A 24,065-nucleotide genomic window follows, 5' to 3' on the forward strand; every position below is an offset into this window, starting at 1 on the left:
GGAGACAGCTAGTACACGGATGGAGTTAAGCATGCATGGACAAATGGTGCATGAGTGGAACTGGTTTATGGATAAATGATGCAAAGAAGGAGCGAGGGCTGGTATAGGGATGGAGTGGGTCTACCTACGCACCTATATCTATGTCTTCCCCATGGGTGGATGGGTGCATGAATAAAACTGATTCTTTGATAACAATGGAGCATGGATGAAGCCGGAGCTAGCCGGTGCATGGAGTTGGTGCGCGGGTGGAGTTCCGCACAGGAGAACAGTCTGTGGGGCCAGGGGAACCCCCCCGCAAGTGATCCCCACTTTGGTTGCTTGTCCTTGACCTTTCACTACTGTTCACCAGCTCCCTTCTCCTCTCCCCCGGGAGAGCAGCAGCCACTCCGGCCAGATCAGCACAATCCACCTTCGTTATGTCCCATAAAGCACCTAGGCAAAGAATCCCTTGGCCAAACGGTAGCTCCGCCTGCACCAGAAGGTGGCCGAGACGTGCACACTGCAAGTCCCGGCATGCCATGTCCCATCCGGAGACCGGCTCCTTTGGCGTACGCTTTTTCTATGGCACACTGGGACATGTAGTCTTCGCACAGAGAAGCCACCGGTGCCGGTTAGCGCGTTGCATGCTGGGAGTTGTAGTTGCACGTGTGCACGCGGGGTATGCTGGGCTGTGTAGCTTCGTCATTCAAACCTGCCAATCGGAAGGACCCGCGCGGTGGTGGGGCGGGGTTGTGTTGGGGGCAGGCGGCCGCGGCGCGCGCTGAGTAGTGGCGGTTGGTGGCAGGCCCGGAGGCGCTGTAAACGGGACAGCCAGCAAGGTAGGCCGGGCTCTCTGTGGGCCGGGGGGCGGGAACGACGCGGAATGGAGAGCCCGGGGCGGGGAGTTGTTTCCTGCTTCTTTCGGGGCCAGCGGAAAAGGGCCTAGATCGGGCAGGCCGGGCCGGGCCGGGCTGGCTGCACCACCTCGGCCGCGCCGGCTCAGGGCGGGAGCTGCCTCAACCCTTCTGTCGCCCCCGCAGGGGAACGATTCGCTCCGCCGAGCTGGGAGTGTATCCAAACCAGACCCTCCGCCCCCCGAGCCCGCGGCTCCCTCAGCCTCTCCGCCCCTCGTGCTGCCCCGCTCCCCTAACCTCCCCGCCCGGTCCCAGCTCCTCTGCCCGAGGCTCCCCCCCACGGCGCCTCCCCGGTCCCCTCCGGATGCTCCCTACATTGGGGCCGGACCCTTCAGCCCCCCCACGCCCCGCTCTGTGCCCCGCGAGGCTCCCCATATGGGGGGGGCACCTCCCCTGAGGCTCCCTACACGAGGGCCCGGCTCTCCTCAGGTCCTGGCTCCCAACTTCCCCCGAAGTTCCCCCTGCCACCCAACCTCCGCGCAGGGACCCTAGTCCTTTTCTGGCCCTGCACATGCCCCCGCCTCCTAGTCCTGTTGTGGGTACAAGCACGCTCCCCTGTCCCCAGCCTCTCCACATGAGTCCATCGCCCTGGGCATGGGTGCCCCCATCCGTCTCCATACCCGCGTACTCTCCTAATCAAGTCCTGGGTGCCTGCAGAATCCTAGCTGCCGCACATGGCCCCCAGTGCCATTCTGGGTGCCATTCATCCTCAGCCTCTACAGGTGGCCCTTCCAATCCAGTCACTGGGATGGGTGGGGCTGCCCCCCAGTCTCCACACTTGCTGTTCTAGGTCACACTCTGACGTTCCTGAGCTCCACACACAGTCTCTCTTGTGCCCCCGTGCCATCCTCTGCAGATGACCCCTCAGTGCTGTCCCAGGTGCCTGACCCCCCGATTCCTGTTCTGGGTGCAGGTCATTCCAGCTTCTGTACACTGCCCGATTCCTATCTTGGGTGCACGCCCTTTTAGGTTTTGCCTCTCGTCCCAGGCAGGGCCTCCCCCCTCTCTCCCCTTGGTCCCCAGCCTGTGCTCCCACACCCTCAATTGTGGGCGGGCCTTCTGGTTCCCAGCTTCAGTCTCTGGAGATGCCCTCTTTCCTGCCCCCCATTGCATGCTGACAGGCCCCCTGTCCCATTGCTTGGGCACCCTCCCCCCATCCCATCCTGGGTGGTCCCCCAGTCTAGCCTCAGCCTTCCTGGCAGCCTCCACACACAGCTCTCAAATGCTATCCCAGGCCCATGCCTGGGGCACTTCTGCCAGCCTCCACACACAGTCCCCAAATCCTATCCTGAGTGCCCCCAACCTCTGCACATGGTCCCTCTGATCCCATCCTGGGTGCTCTCGGCCCCGCCCAGTGTTTCACCCACAAACAGCCTTCCCAAGCTTCCTTCCTCAAGCAGCCTCAACACACTTTCCCATCCCCAGGAATTTCTCTACTTCAAAACAGTCTCTAAGCACTCTCCCTGTCTCCTTCCCCCCAAATAACTCCCAGTCTTACCATTTCCTTTCCTCCAAGGAGTCTAAACACAAATCAGTCCCTCTTTCAGGAAATATCTTTTGGTGTCCCCTCCCTTGGCAAAGGATATTTATTTAATAAATGATTAGAAAGTGTAGTGTTTGCGTACATACATGTGTGTTTATGTATTAAGCTATCTGAGGTATTAAAACTTATTGTTGTTTCTTCATCTACACTACAGTATTCACAAGATCCAATTGTTCCTCTGTTCCCCAACAGATAAAAGTATTGTCCATTCCCTCATCTTCTGGCTTGATTATTGCAACTACTTCTTCCTTGGGTTTCCTGATATCTACATAGCCCATATTCAGTTTACCCAAAATGTAGCTGCTAAAATTATCTTCATAAACCATTGATTGTACCTTGAATCTCTGACTCTTCTCCACTGAATCAAATTTAGACTCGCTGACCTCCCCTTCGCTGCCTACCTACATAACTGTCTCTCTCTACTTATCTGACTGTCTATACTATGGAAATTACCAAAAAGTTAAAACGGTCTTAGAACTTATTGAAGCAGCAGTGTAGACAAGTTAGAATTGCTCTTATAAATAGTGTAACTAAACTTCCTTGAAGCTTATGGGAATGGTACCAGCTTTTGAGGCATTTTGTATACTTTGACCCCAATCGGTGACTTTTTTTCCCCCCTGTCTTTTTTGGTAGTTTTCTTCCAATAAACAATACAGTATTGTATTGCCCTCCATTCTATCAAAGATGCTGGTCTTTGTCTCCTGTTACTTTTTTTATGCAACCTCCTATGTATTTGTGGCATGCCCTTCCTCTGGTGGTCCACCAAGCTACTCTTACACCTTATTTAAATTCTGCAAAACTTACCTCCTCTGGGGTGCCACAATAAGTGAGGCAAGGATATTTACTCTTATTTTTTTATGTTTATTGTGTGGGAAGGAGAAGCTAAAAAAACCCTTTACCAGCACCACCATAATGTGCAGGTGCTTAAATTGAGTTATGCAGCTGTAAAACTTGTTTTTTTTCCCTATTCAATCCCTATTGATTATCACTTCTGTCATTCCTGATATTTAATCCCTGAATTTGAAAATACTTCTATATGTTATAAGAACATAAGAAAGGCCACACTGGGTCAGGCCAGTGGTCCATCTAGCCCAATATCCAGTCTTCTGACAATGGCCAGTGCCAGATGCTTCAGCGGGAATGAACAGAACCTGACAATTATTGAGTGATTCATCCCCTGTTGTCCAGTCCCAGCCTCTAGCACAGTGGTTCTCAAACTTTTGTACTGGTGACCCCTTTCACATAGCAAGCCTCTGAGTGCGACTGCCCCTTATAAATTAAAAACACTTTTTTATATATCTAACACAATTATATATGCTGGAGGCAAAGCGGGATTTGGGGTGGAGGCTGACCACTCATGACCCCCAATGTAATAACCTCGTGACCACCTGAGGGGTCCCAACCCCCAGTTTAAGAACCCCTGCTCTAGCAGCTGGAAGTTTAGGGACACACAGAGCATGGTGTTGTGTCCCTGACCATCTTGGCTAATAGCTGTTGATGGACCTATTATCCATGAATTTATCCAATTCTTTTTTGAACCCAGTGAATTCAGTGAGGACTATGCACATGCTTAAGGATCAAAGCTTTGGATGGCAAGCAGTTTGGGTCAGGGACTGTGCCAGGGTGGCCAAACTTACTAACTCTCCGAGCTGCATATGACAATCTTCAGAAGTTTGAGAGCTGGCGCACACCTGTCGGGGCCCAGGGCTTCAGCCCCGTGGGAGGTGCCTGCTGGGGCTTGTGGCTTCAGTTTCCCCCCCGGAGGTGTTCAATGGGGCGCAGGGCTTCAGCCCCACTCCTGCTGAAGCCCTGAGCCCCGGCATGTGTGCCCAGTGGGGTTGAAGCCCCGAGAACCTCCTCTGCGCTGGGCAGAAGCCATTACCCCACTGCAAGGCAGTCCTGAGCTCCTCACCCCTAGTCTGGTAGCTGGAGAATGAGGTGGGGGCGTGAGGGGCTCTATGAGCTGCACTTTAATGGCAAAAGTGGCTCGCGAGCCACAGTTTGGCCATCCCTGGACTATGCCTTTCTTTGATTTCTATGTAGTGCCTAGCACACATTTAGGTGCTATAAAATAATAAACAGAACTATTTTCTACAATTTTCCTATAGTATGTTGTTAGCTTTTAGATGTATTGACTATTCCACAAACTTGCCACTTCTAACTCCTATTAATTATTGTAATGACAACTAACTTTTTTATAATCTTAATTCAGATGACTGGATCAAACGAATTTAAATTAAACCAACCGCCAGAAGATGGTATTTCATCCGTAAAGTTTAGTCCTAATACATCTCAGTTTCTGCTTGTTTCATCTTGGGATACTTCTGTCCGTCTCTATGATGTGCCTGCCAACACCATGAGACTCAAGTATCAACATTCAGGAGCAGTGCTCGACTGTGCATTTTATGTAAGTATGTCATCTTGTCTATGTTGGATTCCAGTTATATACCAAAGCTACAAAGGGAGTACTTTAATCTCTTAAATTAAAGGGGACAGTGGCTGCTTGAAATGCAGTCCGCTTTTTAAAAGTGTAAAAAAAGCTACAATTGCCCCTACTATTTTTGTGGTTTTTTGACTTTTAAAATTTATTCTTTCTATCGCTGTGTCAAAGATCCATACAAACAGAGGTAATTGATTGTAGTGAAATGGATTATACAGAAAGTGCAATCATATACAAAGCCAACAAACTGAAATATAGAGAATGTTGCTCTAGTTTTTGTCTCAGTGATCCTGGTTGCTTCTTTTAGGTAACATTCAGGCAGATGTGGATTTTTTTTTTTTTTTTTTTTTAAAGTTCAGGGCAGATGGCCTTGGGCCTGCCAGAACCAACTGGAGGCACTGATCTTGCTGTAATATTGAGGGGTTGTAACAATTCTGAAACTCAGTTACATTATTCATATTCTAAAATTGTCTTTTAAACTATTAAAAATTGCTTTAAAAAGCAAATCAACTTTACCATCTGTTATTAAATATTTAGCCCCCGAGCCTCAGATATGCTAGAGCTGCTTCAGATTCTCTGGTGTGCAAAGCTGCATTAAAGATGCCTTATCTAGACATAACAGGATCATCCCTGGGGAGTCACTTGGGCCATGTCTACACCGTCACACCCGTGAGCAACATAAGTTTCACCCGCATAAGTGGTAGTGTTCACAGCACTATGTCAGCAGGAGAGCTTCTCCCGCTGACATAGCTACTGCTGCTCGTGGAGGTGGTTTTATTATGTTGACGGGAGATCTCTCTCCTGTCAGCATAAAGCGGCTACATGAACAATCTTACAGCGGCGTAGCAGCATTGGTACAGTATGGTTTAGTAATGCAGAGTTCCTATATCACCCTGTCTTTCTGCAGGGTGTGGGACATAGATGTGGGGAGCTCCTGCATTCTAGTAATCCCTGACTGCCATAACAGCCCTTTGGGACCATCTGCAGTTGATATAGGAATGCCCTGATTTGCAATGAGAGACTGACCTACTGCCTCTATGCATCTTCTCTTTTTTCCCTCCACCTTGTGATGTGCTGTGTGCCCATCCACCATAGCTGCAGACCAACTATTTAACAGTGCAGTTCCTCAGTTTATTGTCCAGTTCTGGAAAGTTAAGCATGAAGGCAGCTAGTAGGTATATGTGAGAAGTTAGTGTATTATGAATAGTTATAGCTAGTACACCTCTACCCCGATATAACGCTGTCCTCGGGAGCCAAAAAATCTTACCACATTATAGGTGAAACCGCGTTATATCAAACTTGCTTTGATCCGCCGAAGCGCGCAGCCCTCCACCCTTCCTCCCCCCCCCCCCTCCCCGGAGCACTGCTTTACTGCGTTATATCCAAATTCGTGTTATATCGGGGTAGAGGAGTACAAGTATCTTGTGTTCAGAATATCTTTCCTTAAAAAGATCATTAATTCTTGACACAGGAGAAGGTTGAAATAATCACTTGCATCTGACTAATCTTTAGGTCAGGAAGTTTCTTAATTAATCTTGTAGGGAAAACAATAGGTGCATTCTAGAGAATTTATGGTAATTCTACTATTTGTGTATTTTGGGGGGAACCCTTTAACTAAACTTCGGAAGTTCTCTTTGAAATAAACTGGTAAACTGTGTTCACTTAATATAGGAACTAATTAGAAGATAGGTCAGGCATTTCTGTTTACCCTTTCTCATAGTACAACTACAAAGGGGTATTCAATGAAATTGAAAGGCGGTAAATTTAAAACAAATAAAAAAACATTTTAATACAACAATCAACTGGCATGACAATCAGATGTCAATGTGGCTAAAACTTAGCAGAATTAAAAAAAAGGATTGGGCTTTTATATGGATAACTAACATTGAGTCAGAATGGTGTGGATGTGGATGGATTCCAGATTTTTTTTTGGAAGTGATAGAAACCCTCAGGATAGAAGACGTTTCTAATTAATGGGGTTGGGGAAGAAACATGCCATTGGGCAGGTTATTCCATATCTGCCTGTTGCAGGGTTTCTTTGCACCTACGTCTGGTTTTGGCCAGTATTGGAAACAGGATACTGCATTATATAGGCTGCTGGTTTAATCTGGTATAACAATTCCTGTGTTGCTATTTGACCTGTGCTTTACTTTACTGAGAACATGCACAGGAATCAAGCATCCTTTAAAATGTCTATCCAGTTGTCACTGCTATTTATGATATTCTTTAGGGGAAAGCAGTTAAATTTATATTCTCTTTTTGGTGTTCTGGAATACATTAAAAGAGAGCAAACTATTTTGAATGTCCTGCCCCATACATAAGCATACTCTACTGCCACGATATTGATGCATTCTTGGAAGGACTTCCAGTTAAGACTAATTAAACTTACACCTAAGCCTTCTATAGTATATCCTTGGTTCTAATCAAATTTAACACACAGTCATTTGTGGTTCTGGTTTTCAGCTTTATTTTAAAAGAGACTGTCACATGGTTTGCCCTTTTATTGGGTGTCAGATGCCCAGTGTACTTGTGACAGGCTCCACTGAAGGGCATGAGCCAACCTTGGTCTGCCAGGGGATAATTAACTGCCTAAGGCTTTGTCTACACTACCGAGTTTTGTCGACGCAAGTTATGCCGACATACAGCCATCGCTATAATTAAACTGCTGTTGCATGCCCACACTGTGCTCCTTGTGTCGGTGGAGTGCATCCGCAATAGGAGCTCTTGCATCGACACAGATAGCAGTGCACTGTGGGTAGCTATCCCACCGTGCAACGGCCACAGGGTGCTTTGGGAAGGGTTTGCAATGGCTCATGGGGGCAGGTACAACATCACAATATGAAGGTTTCTCAATTCCATAGTTCCATGGATGTCCTAGATTGCCAGCCGTTTTTCAACTGCCCTGGTAACCTGCAACCCACCCATGTTTGCCAGAAAGCATGGATCCTGCACTGCTGTTCAGTATTGTGCTGTGCTATAAGAGGAGCCCAATGGGGGGGCTATTTGGCTGGGGGATGCCTTGAAGGAGCATATTAACACTGAGCTTCAGTAATGTGTGTTGCTGTAGTATGCTGAGCCTAGCATTGTTTGTTTGAACTGTGCTATGAACCTTGTAATAATTGCTGTGTGTGCCTGAAAAGTAACACTTAAAATCACTTTTTAAAGTAGCACTTGGTAATATGACCAAACTGACACTGCTGAGCACTAACACAAGAAGCCCACAGATGTGTGTGTGTGTGTGTGTGTGTGTGTGTAATGAGTGTGTGTGAGAGAGAGAGAGACAGTGTGTATGTTGAGGGAGTGTGTGTGTTGGCATGCTGTCTCTTTAAGTTTAGACAGCAGCCGGAAGCAACCAATCCTGAGGCAGAAGCTGGTGCACAGTCAGCTGGTGTTCCCCTATCCTCAGATTCCAGCTCAGCAGAGACTGCTACACCGGTGGAGAGAGAGGACACCGTAACATCAGCCCCTGCCTGCTTCCCCAGCTCCGCACAGCAGAGCAGTCGCTCTCTTCTCTCCCCACCTCCCGCAGCAGCAGCCTGCCCTGTCTGCCAACTACTGCGGTCTTATGTGAGCTCTCCACACTGAGCAGTTTCAGAACTTCCTGGGGCTTTGAAAGGGGAGCGGCGCTTGCCTGTCTAGCTGGATGCAGGGCAGCAGAGTTCAAAACAGTGAGCAGAGTGGTCACGGTGGGCATTATGGGATACTTCCTAGAGGCCAGTTATGATGATGTGATGAATGCAGCGTCTATGCTGACACTTTGTCAATCTAACTTTGCCGCAAAAAGCTCTGTGCCTCTTCTCAAGGTGGTTTTATTTTGTTGGCAGGTGGAGCATTTTAGTGTATACACCTCCACTGTTTAGTCGACAAAAGCTGCCTTTTGCTGACAAAGCACACTGTGTAGTATAGACAAGGCCCAAGTAACTGGAAGGCAATTAACTAAGGAGCATCTGGGCCTAATAAAAGGCTTTGGAGAACTCAGTTGGGGAAGTTTCTGAGGAGAAGGGAGGCTCTGTAGGAGAGGAGCTCCCAGGGAACCTGAACTAGGCAAAAGCTCTCCAGGTAGGGAGACCTAGGAGAGACCTTGAACAAGACTACAAAAGCTCTTGTGGCAGTGGAGAAGCCTGAGACTATAAAGCAGAAGGAGTTGCTGCCAGACCCCACAGACTTCTGTTTTGGGACTTTGTTTATCTGGTCTCTGAAGTAAGAGCCTTAATACCGTTATACAAATGCTCCTTTCAGAAGGCTTTATTGAAGGAAGAGGTATTGCTGTCAAGTAGACTTTGGTTTCTCCTTGACCGGGCTGTTATAGTGATCTCATTGACAGGGGAAAACTTAAGCAGGCCACCTCAATGCCACACTCAGCTACAAGAGGGTGCTTGGGAGGTCATGGTGCCCCTTGTACATGGACACACCAGAAGTTAATAGGATGATTAACCTGCATTGACAGTAATTTGAAGAATCTGCATGTGTCACTAATTCAGATAGAAAATGGAAAAAATAAAGTTTATTTGTACAATATATCAAATTGCAATTTCTAATTAATTATTATTTTCTTCTACAGAAATTAAAGCACTCCACCTAATATTGTAAAACCCTTTCATTCCAAAATATTCTCAGACCCTTGATTTCAGAAGTTCTGAATGGGTGCATGTTCTACCTGTGTGGATCTGATTGTAGGTTCAGGACCTTAACCTCCACCACCTCTACCTATGAATCTCCATCTTTCTTAATTTCCAGCAAGAAAGGAGGTACTTTGGAGTGTGTCCAGGAGGTTAAGTGTGACACCTCGACACTTAACTTATTTAAGCCCAGAAAACTGAACATATACAATAAAGCAGAATTTCTTACTTCACAGGATCCTACACATGCCTGGAGTGGAGGATTAGATCAGCAGTTGAAAATGCATGATTTGAACACGGACCAAGGTAAGCTGGCTGAATACTGTAATAGATGATTTTTAAGTGAACAAATAATGTGTGGAATTTGTTTATTTTCAATTAATTTATAATTCTAAAATTCAAATAAATATATGGCTGTGGTTTTTTAGATGGTGGATACTGGCTTAAAGAATAAAAGCTGTTTGATTCATGAACTCTCTTTGTATTTAAGTGTAGTGTTTTAGAAAGCAGTCGCAGATATAATAGGAGAAGTTCCATTTACTTTCATACATTATTATATACTTTGTGCATGTATTAGATAAATTAAACCTTTAATTAGCCATGGACAACTCTAAGCCGAATGAAACCTATGGTCTCAAGAGAGCTGCATAAAGTTATTTATCCACTGGCTTCATACCACTGCATTAATATGTGCAGTGCGGTGACATATATACCAAAAAACCCTACGTTATTAAGGTTGCAAAGTCAAGCACACAGAAGTTAGGAAATGCCAATATTAAAGTTACTTGTGGTACCAGCTTAGCCTACAATAACCATAATCTTTTCTTTTGTCTGATGTTTACATTTTCAACTCTATCATAACATTCAGTTTTATACATCTAATGAGTATATGCATGCATGCCACCTGTGGTGGTGGTACTTGTGTTAAATGCAATTTTATCATTCCCCCTTTACGGCCTCACATGCACTCTGCCTACTAATCAGTTTCTGTGAGGGAACATTCAAACTTCTAAGCAATGACAAACAGCTTGCCATTTTCCTTTTAAAAAGAACCTGCCAGAAAAATGTTTTCTTCCCCCTTTGTTTTCCAAACTACCCTTGTTGGAGTTGTAGGAAGATGGGCAATATTGAGTCCTGCTCCAGGAATGTGATTAAGATTTGGCTTCTCATGACATAGTGAGGCCAAAATGGGTGCAGTGTGACATTGGGAAGGAGTGGTTCCCAGCTTTCCAGCAGGACACATGGAAGGTTTTTCAGAATGGGACCTTATGTCACGGAAGGCTATTTAAGGGAACTCTAGAAGTTTCTATAATCTTACTAGTTACAATTTTCCTTTCTGTTCAAAGATGTTTGAATTAGGGTAACAAAAGGAGCCAGGTTTTATAGAGAGAGTACCAATACAACTTTAAAAACCTCATACTGTTTTTCTGTATTATGTGGTAGGTAGTGTGAAATGAATAATGGTGTGCTATGACCGTTTCATTGTCGCCTTTTGTTAGGAGTGCCTAATTACTAACAAGTGGCAAAGCCCTGAGTTAATATGGCTGTCCTACACTTACGTTGATTAAACTTTTGTAATACACAGTCAATGTCTGAGATTTTCAAAAGAGCCTAAGATTTAGGTGCTCAGCTCCTACTGAGAGTCAATCACAGTTGGGCACCTACCGCCCCTTTGTGCCTCTGAAAATCTCCACATGGCTGCCTAATGCCCTTAAGCTCCCTTGAAAATCTCAGCTGGTATCTAGACAGTCTACATTTAACACTTTTAAAAAGTGTATTGATTGCAAAGATCAGAAGACCAAGCACTCTTTAAAAGATATCTCAGCATGCCAACACATTAGTGAATGGCAGATTATAGTTTGTTACTTCTATATGAATATTGTTCTGCGCTTTTCATTCAAGAAATTGTGGATTTTAATGGAACCAGTAAAGTTACATATAAATCTATTCTCTTGTAGAAAATCTAGTTGGCGCGCATGATGCTCCTATCAGATGTGTTGAATATTGTCCAGAGGTGAATGTAATGGTGACTGGAAGTTGGGATCAGACAGTCAAATTGTGGGATCCCAGAACTCCTTGCAATGCAGGAACTTTCTCTCAACCTGAAAAGGTTTGTATTTAAACAATAACTAATTATATACATTAATACTAACTGTATACTATCATCTGTTAAACTATATATATAATGCATACAGTGACTGGTTGAGAATGAATGTCCTCCAAGCAAGGCATTTCCTTTTAGTTAGTCTACTGGGTGAGAGGATGTCTTGTGGCACTGTCAAGGGCCCTGAGGAAATGTTCTGCCTTGACACTATGGCTATTATAAGATCTGAAACTTGTATGCTAGCTGATATATGAGAAATAAACACTGAGGACAAGTCTACACTACAAATTTACAGCAGCTGCGCTGTTGTGCTTCTGGTGAAGATGCTCTAAGCTGACGGGAGAGAGCTCTCCCATCGGCTTAATAATTCCACCTCCACGAGAGGGGGTAGCTATGTTGGTGGAAGAAGCTGTGCTGCCGACATAGTGCTCTCTACAATGCTTAGGTTGGTATAACTACATCGCTCAGGGAGTGTGGATTATTCACCCCCCTGAGTAACGTAGTTATACTGCAATAATTTTGTAGTGTAGACCAGGGCTAAGTGGAAACATATGCTTTGGTGTATAGTGTTCTGTGTATAGTATAAATCCTTAGCTAGTCTGTGAAGATTAGTACAGTAATCCTTAGTTTAATGATTCCAGCTTTCATTAGGAAAGTAGGACTTTATTCTCAACACGTCTTTTGTAGTCTTTGGTAAACAAATCAAATTCTTGTACATCGAGACAAATTTGAAGAAAACGTAGAGCTCATGAAAGTAGGACTAATATCACTGGCTTCAGTGAGATGTATTGAAGGATGTGCTGTGCAAACTTCCCCAAACAATTCTACCACTGTGCCCCAGTAGTGATCTGCTGCACCTCTGCTGTTCAAATTCTGGGATTTTACAGACCAAAGCCCCCAGTAGTTTTGAATTTTTGGTATGATGTGCAGAAAATTGGATGGTGGGAGAAATTAGTATATGAAAGAAAAATTTACTTTGTGTGAAAGATGGGACTAAATCATTTAATCATTTTTGGAATGAGTTGAATTTTAGTCAGCATTAGCACAGAATACATGCTGCCATCTCTTTGCTGTTATTAATATGCAACTCTGCTGCTGACAAGCGTAGAAAGAAAAGAATAAAATATGGCATTGTAAGCTTTAGTCACATAGAATGCTAACCTTTTCACTCTAGGCAACAGTCTCAGTGGATATACATGGAGATTATATATATCATATCATATCATTCTATCTTCATAACCAGATGGTAGCTAATTTTAAAGAACACTTTACAGTTTTGCATTACTGTTGATTTCATCCATTTCTTTAGATTATACATGTTGTCCAGTTGTAGTTAGAGCTATCAGTATGTTCCACGTTGCATCTAAATAGCTATTATTTTTGCCACAACACAGTTGAATCTACTTCTGGTAAGAACTTTATTCTGAATAGAATAATTGCATTATTTCTAGTTTTTTATTTATAGTTGTATGTAGCATGTAAAGAACTATGATAAATTGCTGACAGAATATCGTATAATGGACAGCCACACTGAATCAAGCTGCTTATTGGTTCAGCAAGATTCATTATGTCACTTTTTTAATATTGTCTTTGATAAATGAATACATCTAGTCAACTACATGGTAGTGGTTTCATTTGATTTATGATTGCGAGGTGTAGAAAGAATGCTTATTATACAGGTGTGACAACAGTTTGTAAAGAAGATTTAGGATGTTTAACGTTCTTAATGTGGTTGTTCCTATGTATGTGAAAATTTATATTGTTTGTGTGAATGTCTGTTTATACCTGCATCAAATTTTATGTAATAGTCAAAAATGATCATTATTTAAAATGCATAACTCCTTGTGATTGTCAGTATAAATGTAGACTATTAAATTCTTTTCATTATACAATCTGAAGCAGAGTAGTTTCTTGACTGTCCTGTAAAACTATTGGGAAGTATTTAATTCATATTTAAAACTAAATCTTATTCAAATGCTTGTCCTTGCTTTGCGCTCCTATTTTTCTTGCCCTCTTCATAAAAGGAAGACAAGTGGGATTGGGCCATTAGATTTCTTCAGAAATTTCTGATAAATCTTAGGTAGACTGAACATTAGAGAGCCAACCCATTAAAAAACGAGAACAAACTTCAAATATTCAAGCATGTTTTTAGAAACAAAGTTAATTAGCAAGACAGCGTGCCTGAATGTAGGTAGCATAATACATAGAAAGATCATGTCAGGTAGTTTAGGACCAAAGATGGTTTTGTAAAAACACTTTTACAAACCCTGACATATATGGAAATGTGTTCATTAAATTAAATGAAAAATTGATTTTATTTAAGCATTTCCTGGTATTAGCAAAACTCAGCAGCATCATGGGTAGTACACGAAACCAGAAAATGAAGTTGACTTCTCTAGTTTTACTGTACAAATAGATGTCAAAATTAAACAGCATAAGTGGTGAAAAATGTATTTAACTTTTTTTAGTTCTAATGAGAGGCTGACAACGTAAGTAGAATGTTATATATTTAGCCATGTTAACTTGCTTTAGCAAAAGCTTGTTTTTACTACTTGCCACCCTTACTAACATTCTGGTGGCAGCAGCACAGCTATGTGTTAGCTAGATTTTGTCCTGGCTATGCGTCATCAGAATGCTTAATTGAATTCTGATTGCAGAATTCTGATTGCAGAATCTGAACTGACAATGGGAGACAAAAAAAGCCCAAGCTTGATTTTATTTTATTTTTTTCAGATCCCAGGTTGAATGTACACATCTAGTAGTTAGAAACCCAATCTCTTGCAAACTTAAAAGATTCTGTGAAAGTTATTGAGGAAACAATAAACATGAACCCTTATGATGTCATTTATCAGAGTAGCATTGCACTTCATGGGCTCTTTTTTTTTTTTTTTTTCCCAGATGTGCCAAGTAGCTCTGCTCTGATTGACTTAATTTAGAATTGTGCTTGCTCAACATCTCTGAAAACAGGTTTTAATATTTCTTTTCTTGGCAGCGTACCCCTTAATGATACTCCCTTTTGATTAACAAAGCTCATGTCTGAGAGAGGATTTTTTTTTTTTTTTTAAAGAAACATGGGATTATAAGGGGGAAGAAAATAAAAGGAAAATATTTGGTAGAGTACTGTGTTATTGCTCTACAGGGTTAATATGATAGTGGCTGCAGGTTTGTGCACATTATAAGTAAAGACGAGTTCCAATTTGAATAACCTTTTCTCTCTTTCAGTTACTTATAATTTTTGCAAATTTCTTTTTTTGGTCTGAAATTTTCCATTTATGTACATAAAGAAACTTTCTCTTTTTACTCAGAAATTTTGCACATGGGTAACACAGTAGCTGAAGGCAGAAATATCAAACTTGGCTTGTTGTGTGGATCTCACTGAGATAAGGAATAAGATAATTTTGAATAAAATTGACTAAGTGATTAAAGCCTGAAATGTCATATGTACATATTAGCTAAAATACAGCACAAAGTTCAATTCTGCATATACAATGCTACGATATTAAGCTGCATTTTAAGGTATGCACTAAGGCTCAGAGTTAAGGTAGAATTTGCATCTTCATGTCGTGTACTGCCAGATCAGCTATGCTCCTACAGACTACTGCAACTCATCCAGCACTTAAATTACAGGCTGAAAAAAGAAGAAAAAGTCTATAGCTATATTTAATTGCAGAGGTCATCTGTTTTTTAATTGCATGTTCCAGTTAATTCATCACTTGATGATAAAAGGTGGATATCCAGGCTAATCAAACTAGTAATATTTTTGTAAACTTCTTTTGAAAAGGTGTACACTCTCTCTGTGTCTGGAGATAGACTTATTGTGGGGACTGCAGGTCGTCGAGTTTTGGTGTGGGATTTGCGGAACATGGGTTATGTCCAGCAAAGAAGAGAGTCAAGTCTGAAGTATCAGACCCGTTGCATCAGAGCGTTCCCAAACAAGCAGGTATGTATGCTGTGCAGTAACTCTATCCCTGATTCAGATAACTTAATCTTCTGTAGCAAAAATGGATCTGTTTTGATTTCTTACTCAGCTCAGTACATTTTTTACTCATTTAAAAAGTTATTTAACTTGTAGAATTCATAGTTTAATCTCTTAAAATTAATGACCGATATTGAGCTACTTGTTCCCATGTTCTTTAGCAAACACTGGTGTAGTTTTAAAATGTTCACTTAAAAATGCCCCAACCCTTTTTTCTTTGCTATCTTCACTCTTCTTCTCTTAATCTTCCCCTCTTAATCATCCTTTTTAAAAGGTGCTAGTTAATGCATCAGAACACTGACAATTAAGCCTTTCCAAAATAGCAAAAGAGGCAGAGGAGGAGAGAGAAGAGAAGACTTACTGTTGCTGTGTGACTTTTAGGCATTTATGCCATTAGTTCCTCAAGAGGTGCTCAATTCTGCAACAATAGTGTGGCCTGGGATATAGATAAGTGTAGTATTGTGCAGCATATTTAACTAAAAATTGTTGTAAGCTTATTTACTACTTGCTCCATCACTGTTTTGACACCTTATTCTACTGGGTTCCCTCTAGAGTCTTTGAAGGCCATGCCTTGTATGCCAGAGGGAATTGCATAAGAATAAGTAAGGTCATCTTTCCTTCCATCATTCCCTTCCCAAGGGTTTAATGGGGTGCCTCTGCGGCGCTCCTGGAGTGGAAAGCAAGGAACAATTTGGAACAAACTTTTCAGGTGCAAGGTAGTGAGAGCTGGATAATACATGCAGTGGGAGGCCTAGTTATTCATTCTAGAGCTAGTATGAGTAGAAATATGCCAGGCGCACCAGGTGTGGGGCAGGTAGGCTCAACCAGGCAGGATCCAAGTGTGGAGGGGCTCAATGTGGGGTGAAAGGATTCTGTGTGGGACAACCTGGGTGGAGGCAGCTCAGTGGGGGGTCTAGGTGTGTGGGGGATCTGGATGCCCAGAGGCTCGTTTGGGGGTGGAGGGGGGGTGGTTCCAGGTGTAGGGGCAATGAGACTCTGCAGGGACTTCCAGGTGAAAGTGGTTGGGGCTCAGCGGAGGGTTTGGGTGTGGGGTCTTAGCAGGGGGTCTGGGTGCTGGGGGAGTGTGGCTTGGGATGGGTGTTTGGGTGCAGCTAGGTGGGGGTCTGATGTGGGGGGTCTGGATGTGGGGGCTCAGGGTGGTGCAGGAGGATGGGGGTTTGAGTGCAGGGAGCTCAGTGGGGGGGTGGTCTCGGTGCAGGGGTGGGGGTCCAGAGGCAGGGGGGCTCCAGATGCAGGGGTTGAGGTTCAGTGGGTTGGGGTTCAGGTATGGAGGGCTAGGGGGTTCTGGGTGTATGGGGTGAGGCTTGGCAGAGGTGTCTGGGTATGGGAGGACCAGATGAATGGGGGTTGGGCGGATGGGGGAGCAGCTCCCCATACAGTGACCCCTCCCCTGCAGTTGAGGAGTGATGGGGGCAGGAAGCAGGGGAGGATGCTGAGCTTCCTGCAGCTGGGAGAGATTTCTAGGGGTGGGTCTGACACAGCCCCAACCACTCCTTGCAGGGGAAGAGGAAGTCGTCTCCTGCCTCCAGCTCAGCCGAGACTAGTAGCTTCCTGGCTCAGGGTAGGAGCCATTGGCTAGGGTATCCCCAGCCCTATGGTGATTTACCTCTCTGCCGGCTGCTCCAGGTGCCTGAAATGATGTACCTGTACAGCTAGGGAGTGGTGTATGACTGCTCTTGCAGCTTCCCTTTGCTTCCTTGTCAGAAAGTCATTTTTCTGCGGGGAAGAAAAAAAAATCTGTGGGGGACATTAATTCTGTGCACATGCAGTGGCGCAGAATTCCCCCAGCAGTTTAGAAAGCTATATTTTTCCTTCTCTGATACTTGTGGTGGTGGTCCAGTTACAACTTGACACTTCAAACTATAATGTAGTTTGGGATTTAAATAATTTTGCTTCAGGTAAGCCTGATTATTTTCCTATTTCTGAGAAACTTTTATATTAAACCCATGGCAAAGTTACAGAAAAAAGAATTATTTAAATTTGCTACGTGCCAGTACTATAGTTAGGTAGAGAAGCAGATGCTTTTTTGGAGTGCAAGTGGCATGCTTTGAAATTACTATTCTGATTTATTTTGTGCATTTAGTTGAATGCATTTGTGAATTTAGTTGCTAACCTGAACTAGTTTTAATGAAATAATATACTGGAAATATGACCTGTCACCCTCTGAGTTTCTGTGAAAGTTGTGATCAGTAGGGTGCTTGGGACAGGTGGCCAGATATGGAGTGTTCAACTCTGTAACTTGCTGACCAGTTCTAGACTCACCAAGCTTTTATTTGAGGTGCAGTTGAAGTTGCAGGAAAGCTTTTTTTCCTGAGACTTTTTAATTATTAAATTGTGTGGATGGACCCTGAGTTGTATACATGGGAACCATAAATATGAAAGCAAATATTCATAAATTTTTGTGAAAAGTGTTTCTTGTGTCTGGTTCTAGAAATGTATAAGATTAATCATAGTTATGAAAACTTCTGCATATAAATCTGACAATAGGTGTATTTTTTTTTTTTTTTTTGGCAGGGTTATGTTTTAAGCTCTATTGAAGGCCGCGTTGCAGTAGAATATTTGGATCCAAGTCCTGAAATACAGAAGAAGAAGTATGCATTCAAATGTCACAGATTAAAGGAGAATAATATTGAGCAAATTTATCCAGTTAATGCCATTTCTTTCCATAACATCCACAACACATTTGCTACAGGTACAGTAGATACTTATCAGGTTGTATAACATTATTGGTACTAAAGATGTTTAAGTACATCTAGTTCTTGTTAGGCTTCAATTAAGAGGTTTCAGCTGTTACTGGAACATTTGATACACTATACTTAGTGCTTTTAACAAGATGTTGTAATTTTTCTTTTGATGCAGTGGGACCTAACCTTAACAGGTTTATTTCTTTAACACATTAATTGTGGACTCTTCTGTGTTACAAAACTGCTTCATAGTGTCCTTGGACAAGTGACAAAATAATTCATTATAGCGTTTGTCACTGTCTGGTTGCATTAAATTCTATAACGGTTTGGTTTTCTTCCAGTTACAATATCTTAACTCTTTTTTTCCAAAATCCATTTGTAGGTGGCTCCGATGGATTTGTAAACATTTGGGATCCATTTAATAAGAAGCGACTGTGCCAGTTCCACCGGTATCCCACCAGCATAGCATCGCTTGCCTTTAGTAATGATGGAACCACCCTTGCAATAGCATCGTCATATATGTATGAAATGGATGACATTGAACATCCTGAAGATGGTATCTTCATTCGCCAAGTGACAGATGCAGAAACAAAACCCAAGTGAGTCTGCTTTACCTGTATTTCAACCTTTTCTAGCATTCATCCCAGGATTTATTAATTTTCCTAAAGTCATGAATAGCATTATTGATGCCTAGTAGATAGTGCAGCTTGACAGTAGGGTTGGAGTTGATTTTATCTTGTTCTCCCAAGCTTTCAATATCCGTAGGTTGATAGATGTCTGATGGCTAAAATTGTGTCTAGTTGTTTTGTAACAGGAGAATGTCAAACTCCCATTCTTTTTGAATAAGCACTTTTATTTGAAGCTATGGAGTTATTGCTAACTCACTTCTTCAAAATTAAGTTGAAGATTTCAAGAATAATTCATTTCCAGCAAATGTTGCTGTATTGTATCTTTAAGACTTTGAACTATTAATCTTTTCTTTAAACACTGATAATACATCTTAACCTTTCCCCTTCAAAGCAAATGCATTGAACTGGTTCTAGGGAATGCATAAAATCAAGTAAAGGGGTCCCCATCCTCTGTATCTTGGAGAACAATCTCTTTATATTTTGAGTATTTAACCCTTTAACAACAGACTCTATGCCACCATTTCTGGCAAAGGGAAAACAATGATGTTTTTGGTGCCAGGCAGAATAGGCTTCTGTTAATGCCCATTTGAAAGAAAGCTAAATGGAAAAACTGACATCACAATACAGAATTATACACTGGAATAACCTCTATAGTTTACGTGATCTGGCACTAGGTTAAATACACAGGATTAACAGTCTGGAAGGTTCTCGAGGTTTGTCACTGCTCACTAGTTTTTTGCTTTTCTAAATCTCAAACTGCTTTGTATTTACGTTTTAGCCATTTTGTTCTAGGAGTTACTATTCTACCTATTTGGTATAGCCACTCTCCAGAGTTTTGGACCCTTTGAGCCTCAAGATTATGTGATTTATTAAAATCAATCAATATTGCATCTCACTTTGGAACAGATACTCTGACATTGTTCTTTTTCTCTTTTAATGCACTGCTCCACAGGCTGTCATGCAGTGACACTCGTTTTAAAACATCACAATTTTATGGTTATTTTAGTAACACTGAGGGTAGAACACTAGAATAACTGTCAAAGTGTCTGGGGTTTGTCCCCTGCTTCTTAACAGTCTGCCCTGAGGTTGGCACCCACATTTGTGAGCCTCTCCAAACAGGTTGTGTGTTCTATACTTAGATTTCACCAACCAAATTTCAATTGTGAACTCCTCAAGTACTATAACAGCCATAACATGGAGTGTCAGCCTGTGTGATAGATGGTCCTTTATACCAAAAATCACAACAATATTCAGGTATCAGAGCGGTAGCCGTGTTAGTCTGAATCTGTAAAAAGGAAGGACCCTTTCTGGAAGGTCACCAATACATTGTAGTTTTCTCAGGAAATCAGTGGTGTCACGGAGATAGCTGGGAGTGCTGGTGGCATAGGGTCTGAGTAGGGAGTCCACATATCCAGACAGTCCTTCAGTGAGAGTGCCAATGCCCGAGATGATGGGGCGTCCAGGATTTCCAGTTTTGTGGATCTTGGGTAGTAGATAGAATAACCCCAGTCGAGGCTCTAAGGGTATGTTGATTTGGACCTAACTAGATCAGCTACAACATCACCGGCTCATTCACCTGCATGTCCACCAATGTTATATATGCCATCATGTGCCAGCAATGCCCCTCTGCTATGTACATTGGCCAAACTGGACAGTCACTACACAAGAGGATAAATGGACACAAGTCAGATATCAGGAATGGCAATATACAAAAACCTGTAGGAGAACACTTCAACCTCCCTGGCCACACAATAGCAGATGTAAAGGTAGCCATCTTACAGCAAAAAAACTTCAGGACCAGACTCCAAAGAGAAACTGCTGAGCTCCAGTTCATTTGCAAATTTGACACCATCAGATCAGGATTAAACAAAGACTGTGAATGGCTATCCAACTACAGAAGCAGTTTCTCCGCCCTTGGTGTTCACACCTCAACTGCTAGCAGAGCACCTCACCCTCCCTGATTGAACTAACCTCGTTATCTCCATACTGATTTATACCTGCCTCTGGAAATTTCCATTACTTGCATCTGAAGAAGTGAGGTTCTTACCCACGAAAGCTTATGCTCCCAATACTTCTGTTAGTCTTAAAGGTGCCATAGGACCCTCTGTTGCTTTTAACAATATTCAGGTTACTCTCAGTCCCAAAGAACCAGTCACTTACCCCAGTTCAATTGTACCTTAGATCTATCACCAAAGGCCGTGCTTGTAGCCAATCCTATGATAAACTATCTAAGGATTTATTAACTAAGAAAAATAAATTAGTAATTTACAAGGTTAAAGCGGGTAAACAGACACACAAGTTACAGTCTTAGGTTCCAAAAAGTAATGGAAGATGCTCTAATATGCAAGCTCTATGTGTCCTTGAGGGCTAACCCAAGCTAAGTAGCTTGGGGATCCCGTCCTTATGCCTTCTCCAAATTCGAAGCAGCATAGTGTTACAGTTCCTTCTAGTCAAGGATGTTTATTCCCTTACCCTAAAGTTCAACCTGTGGTGGGACGAGGGTTTGTACATGTCCCCTCTTCATGGTTGTGGCAGGAGCAATCAACAGTATTTTGTCCATTGATGTTCCACAGTGGTTTGTCTGGTGTCAATAGGTCTTTTGTTGGTTGGAAGATGACACCTCTTGTGGTAAACTTGGGATTTTTTAAAATAAGTAACTGTACGGTAAAATTAAAATACTTACCGTTACGGGGCTTACAGTGGTAAGAACTGTTTTCAGCTATTTCTATCTGTTGTTGGTTGTGGTTGCTAATTCTGTAGATGCTTCATTCTGCCTTATGAGGAGGTTAATCTACAATTAAACAATATTTCCTCTTGGCCCTCCGTTATTTTCTGAAACAGATGGTTCATCGTTTCCTGGGCTGTTAAACACAGTGAGGTTAAGGTTAGACTCTTGGGAATCAGCTAGTTTTGAATCTTATTAGGCTGTAGAAGGAAAACTAATCAGAATACTCCTTAATATCATTTTGAGACTGTAAACAATTATTTATTAGCAAACAATTGATCCCAGAAGGGCAAATTGTTTGAGTCAGTAATGAGCTGAGAAAAGACAGAGCATATCTGTGTATTTGGAAAATAATTGTAACGTAATTGCAATGCATTTAGACAGGCATCTATTTGGACCTGTTTCTATCTTTAAATGAATTTCTGAAAACATTAACAAGGTTTATATGCTTTTCTGACATTTATAAGTTGCTTGTGCCAACCTTAGGACACCAGCTTTCTGGTGACTAAGAATGATTTTTAGTACCGAATACTATAGTGTGAATGCATCATATCAATGTTTGCTCCTAAAATGGAGCACTTTTCCTTAGCTCTCTACCTAATAGCTTCAGTTAGTAGTGCTTTTTAGTGACTTTTTCTCCTTTCTCAGGTTAATGTGAACCATCTTACATTTGCAGATATTTCATTTTAAACACATGGCAAAATAATGCCTTTTAAATAAAGGATATTTGGGAGGCTTATGACTTTCTGACAAACAACTACATATTTTTGGTACAGTAAAATAGTTGTCCTTTCTGTGCTGTTTTGGATTAATAACATCTTTATTTTGTATAGAAATTTTGAAAATATAAATGCTCTAAAAAGTCTAAAGGTCACTTGTTGAAACATACTTTTTTTTTTTTTATTTCAGGTCTACTTAAAGTTATCGCAAAAAGCTTAATCTCCTTTCTCTATGAAAGATTTATTTACCTGCTCCTAACCTGAAATGGTGATTAAAGGATAATTTTGGGAAGAACAACTTTTTGTAGTGCTTTTACTTTTTACCCAAAAAACTTGTGTATTTATGTACCTCAGTATGCTGTACTCTACTGTCATATCTTTTCTATTTAGAACATCAGAGAATCAATGTTTTCTTTAACCACAATCTGAAATGTAAATTAGTTCTTTTCTGTAAGCAAACTTACTGCATTTTGTAATTTTTTTAACTCTGGGGACTTCCAGTGATCTCTGAACTGCTCAATAAATCTCTTTCAAAAAACCTCATCTGTAAATGCATTGGGTAGTAACTTTCATGTTCTGTGGCAGTGTGGCCTCCAGGATGGATCATTGGACATGAGTTCTGAGGATGTGGGCTATGGCAAATCACTTAACCTTTTTCTTTTTTCCCCATCAAATAAAATGGGCTACATACCTCACAGGGATGTTGATTATTCAATCACTGTTCTTACAATGCTTGCAAAATAAGGCTAGGCTGTAGTGACAACTTGATGGCTAGTGCAGAAAAGTTTCCCATTTGAAGGAAAAGCAAAGGCTATGTGAAGTGCATGAAATTCAGACTGTCAGTGCTTCAGTTACTGCATGGTCAGAGAAAAGCCTGAAATCAGTTATGCTTTGGAACAATTGAGAGTGGAGAAAGGGAAGTTGGCTGGGACTGGGGCTTTTGCTGCAGCAAAGTGGCCTACTCTTGGTTGCAGGCTCAGCCTGAGACCCCAGAGGACACAGAACAGCACAAGAAGTGCAGGGAAAGGAAACTTATAAGAATGGAAACCCAGTTCTTCCAAAGAGACCCCCATTCTGCTCAGGAGAGGGCAATGTCCCCTTTCTCCTGATTTCATGCTTATTTTGCTGCTAACTCTTGCTGTTCAGTGGTTTAGGCTGCAGGCAGACTTCTTGATTCAGCTGCTCGTGGGGAATAAACCAAAAAGCAAGAGTTCCCATATGGAAATAGTACTACTAAAATACAGTTCCAATTTTACAAGTGACTTTGTAAAATTAGCAAAATGTTTGCATATTTATCTTCCTGATCATATCTTGACTTAGAGAAATATCTTTTTCCAGCTTTTGCATGCTCAGCCTGGTGTCAAGCAGTTTAGCTAGCCTCTTTCAGTCTCTCATTGCTGTCAGGATTCTTCAGTCTATATAGCTACAGAACAATTGCCATATTGGATCAGACCACCAGTCCACCATTGGCTAACTACCAGATGCTTCAGAGGAATGTGCAAGAGACCTGTAGTGGACATAGAATAATTCTGCTGATCACATTCAAGCTAGAATAGAATCCAGCCCACTTTCACGTAGCTTATTTGGCTGTGCAGTACTAATACTAGTAAAAATGTGGTTAAAAACTCAGTTTAGTCAGTAAAGCAAGCAGATATAATGCACACAGGAAAATTATTACTAAAGTGCCACTTTTACAGTCATTCTGATTATTT

At 42.2% G+C, this 24,065-nt stretch overlaps 1 protein-coding gene across 2 annotated transcripts; it reads left to right on the forward strand.

Moving 5' to 3' along the window:
- The first annotated feature begins 733 nt into the window (after positions 1-733).
- BUB3 (BUB3 mitotic checkpoint protein) lies at positions 734-22,896 on the forward strand. Of its 2 annotated transcripts, XM_024206052.1 has the most exons (8): positions 734-818; positions 4,649-4,843; positions 9,732-9,801; positions 11,454-11,605; positions 15,381-15,539; positions 18,111-18,288; positions 18,663-18,879; positions 22,544-22,896. In XM_024206052.1, the coding sequence occupies exons 2-8, from the start codon at positions 4,649-4,651 to the stop codon at positions 22,551-22,553; spliced, it is 981 nt and encodes a 326-aa protein (XP_024061820.1). In that variant the 5' UTR covers positions 734-818; the 3' UTR covers positions 22,554-22,896. The 2 variants fall into 2 exon arrangements, with proteins under 2 accessions (XP_024061820.1, XP_024061821.1); XM_024206053.1 differs by lacking the exon at positions 22,544-22,896 and having other exon boundaries at positions 18,663-18,883.
- The last annotated feature ends 1,169 nt before the right edge of the window (positions 22,897-24,065 follow it).

This window comes from Terrapene carolina, unplaced genomic scaffold, assembly GCF_002925995.2.
Source record: "Terrapene carolina triunguis isolate 2854851 unplaced genomic scaffold, T_m_triunguis-2.0 Scaffold95, whole genome shotgun sequence".
NCBI lineage: Eukaryota > Metazoa > Chordata > Testudines > Emydidae > Terrapene > Terrapene triunguis.

Excerpts from the sequence above, each read along its gene's own strand:
- BUB3 (XM_024206052.1), top strand. The coding sequence starts at position 4,649 with ATGACTGGATCAAACGAATTTAAATTAAACCAACCGCCAGAAGATGGT. Across the intron at positions 4,844-9,731 it reads TGCTCGACTGTGCATTTTAT|GATCCTACACATGCCTGGAG; the intron begins GTAAGTATGTCA and ends CTTACTTCACAG. Across the intron at positions 18,289-18,662 it reads CCACAACACATTTGCTACAG|GTGGCTCCGATGGATTTGTA; the intron begins GTACAGTAGATA and ends ATCCATTTGTAG.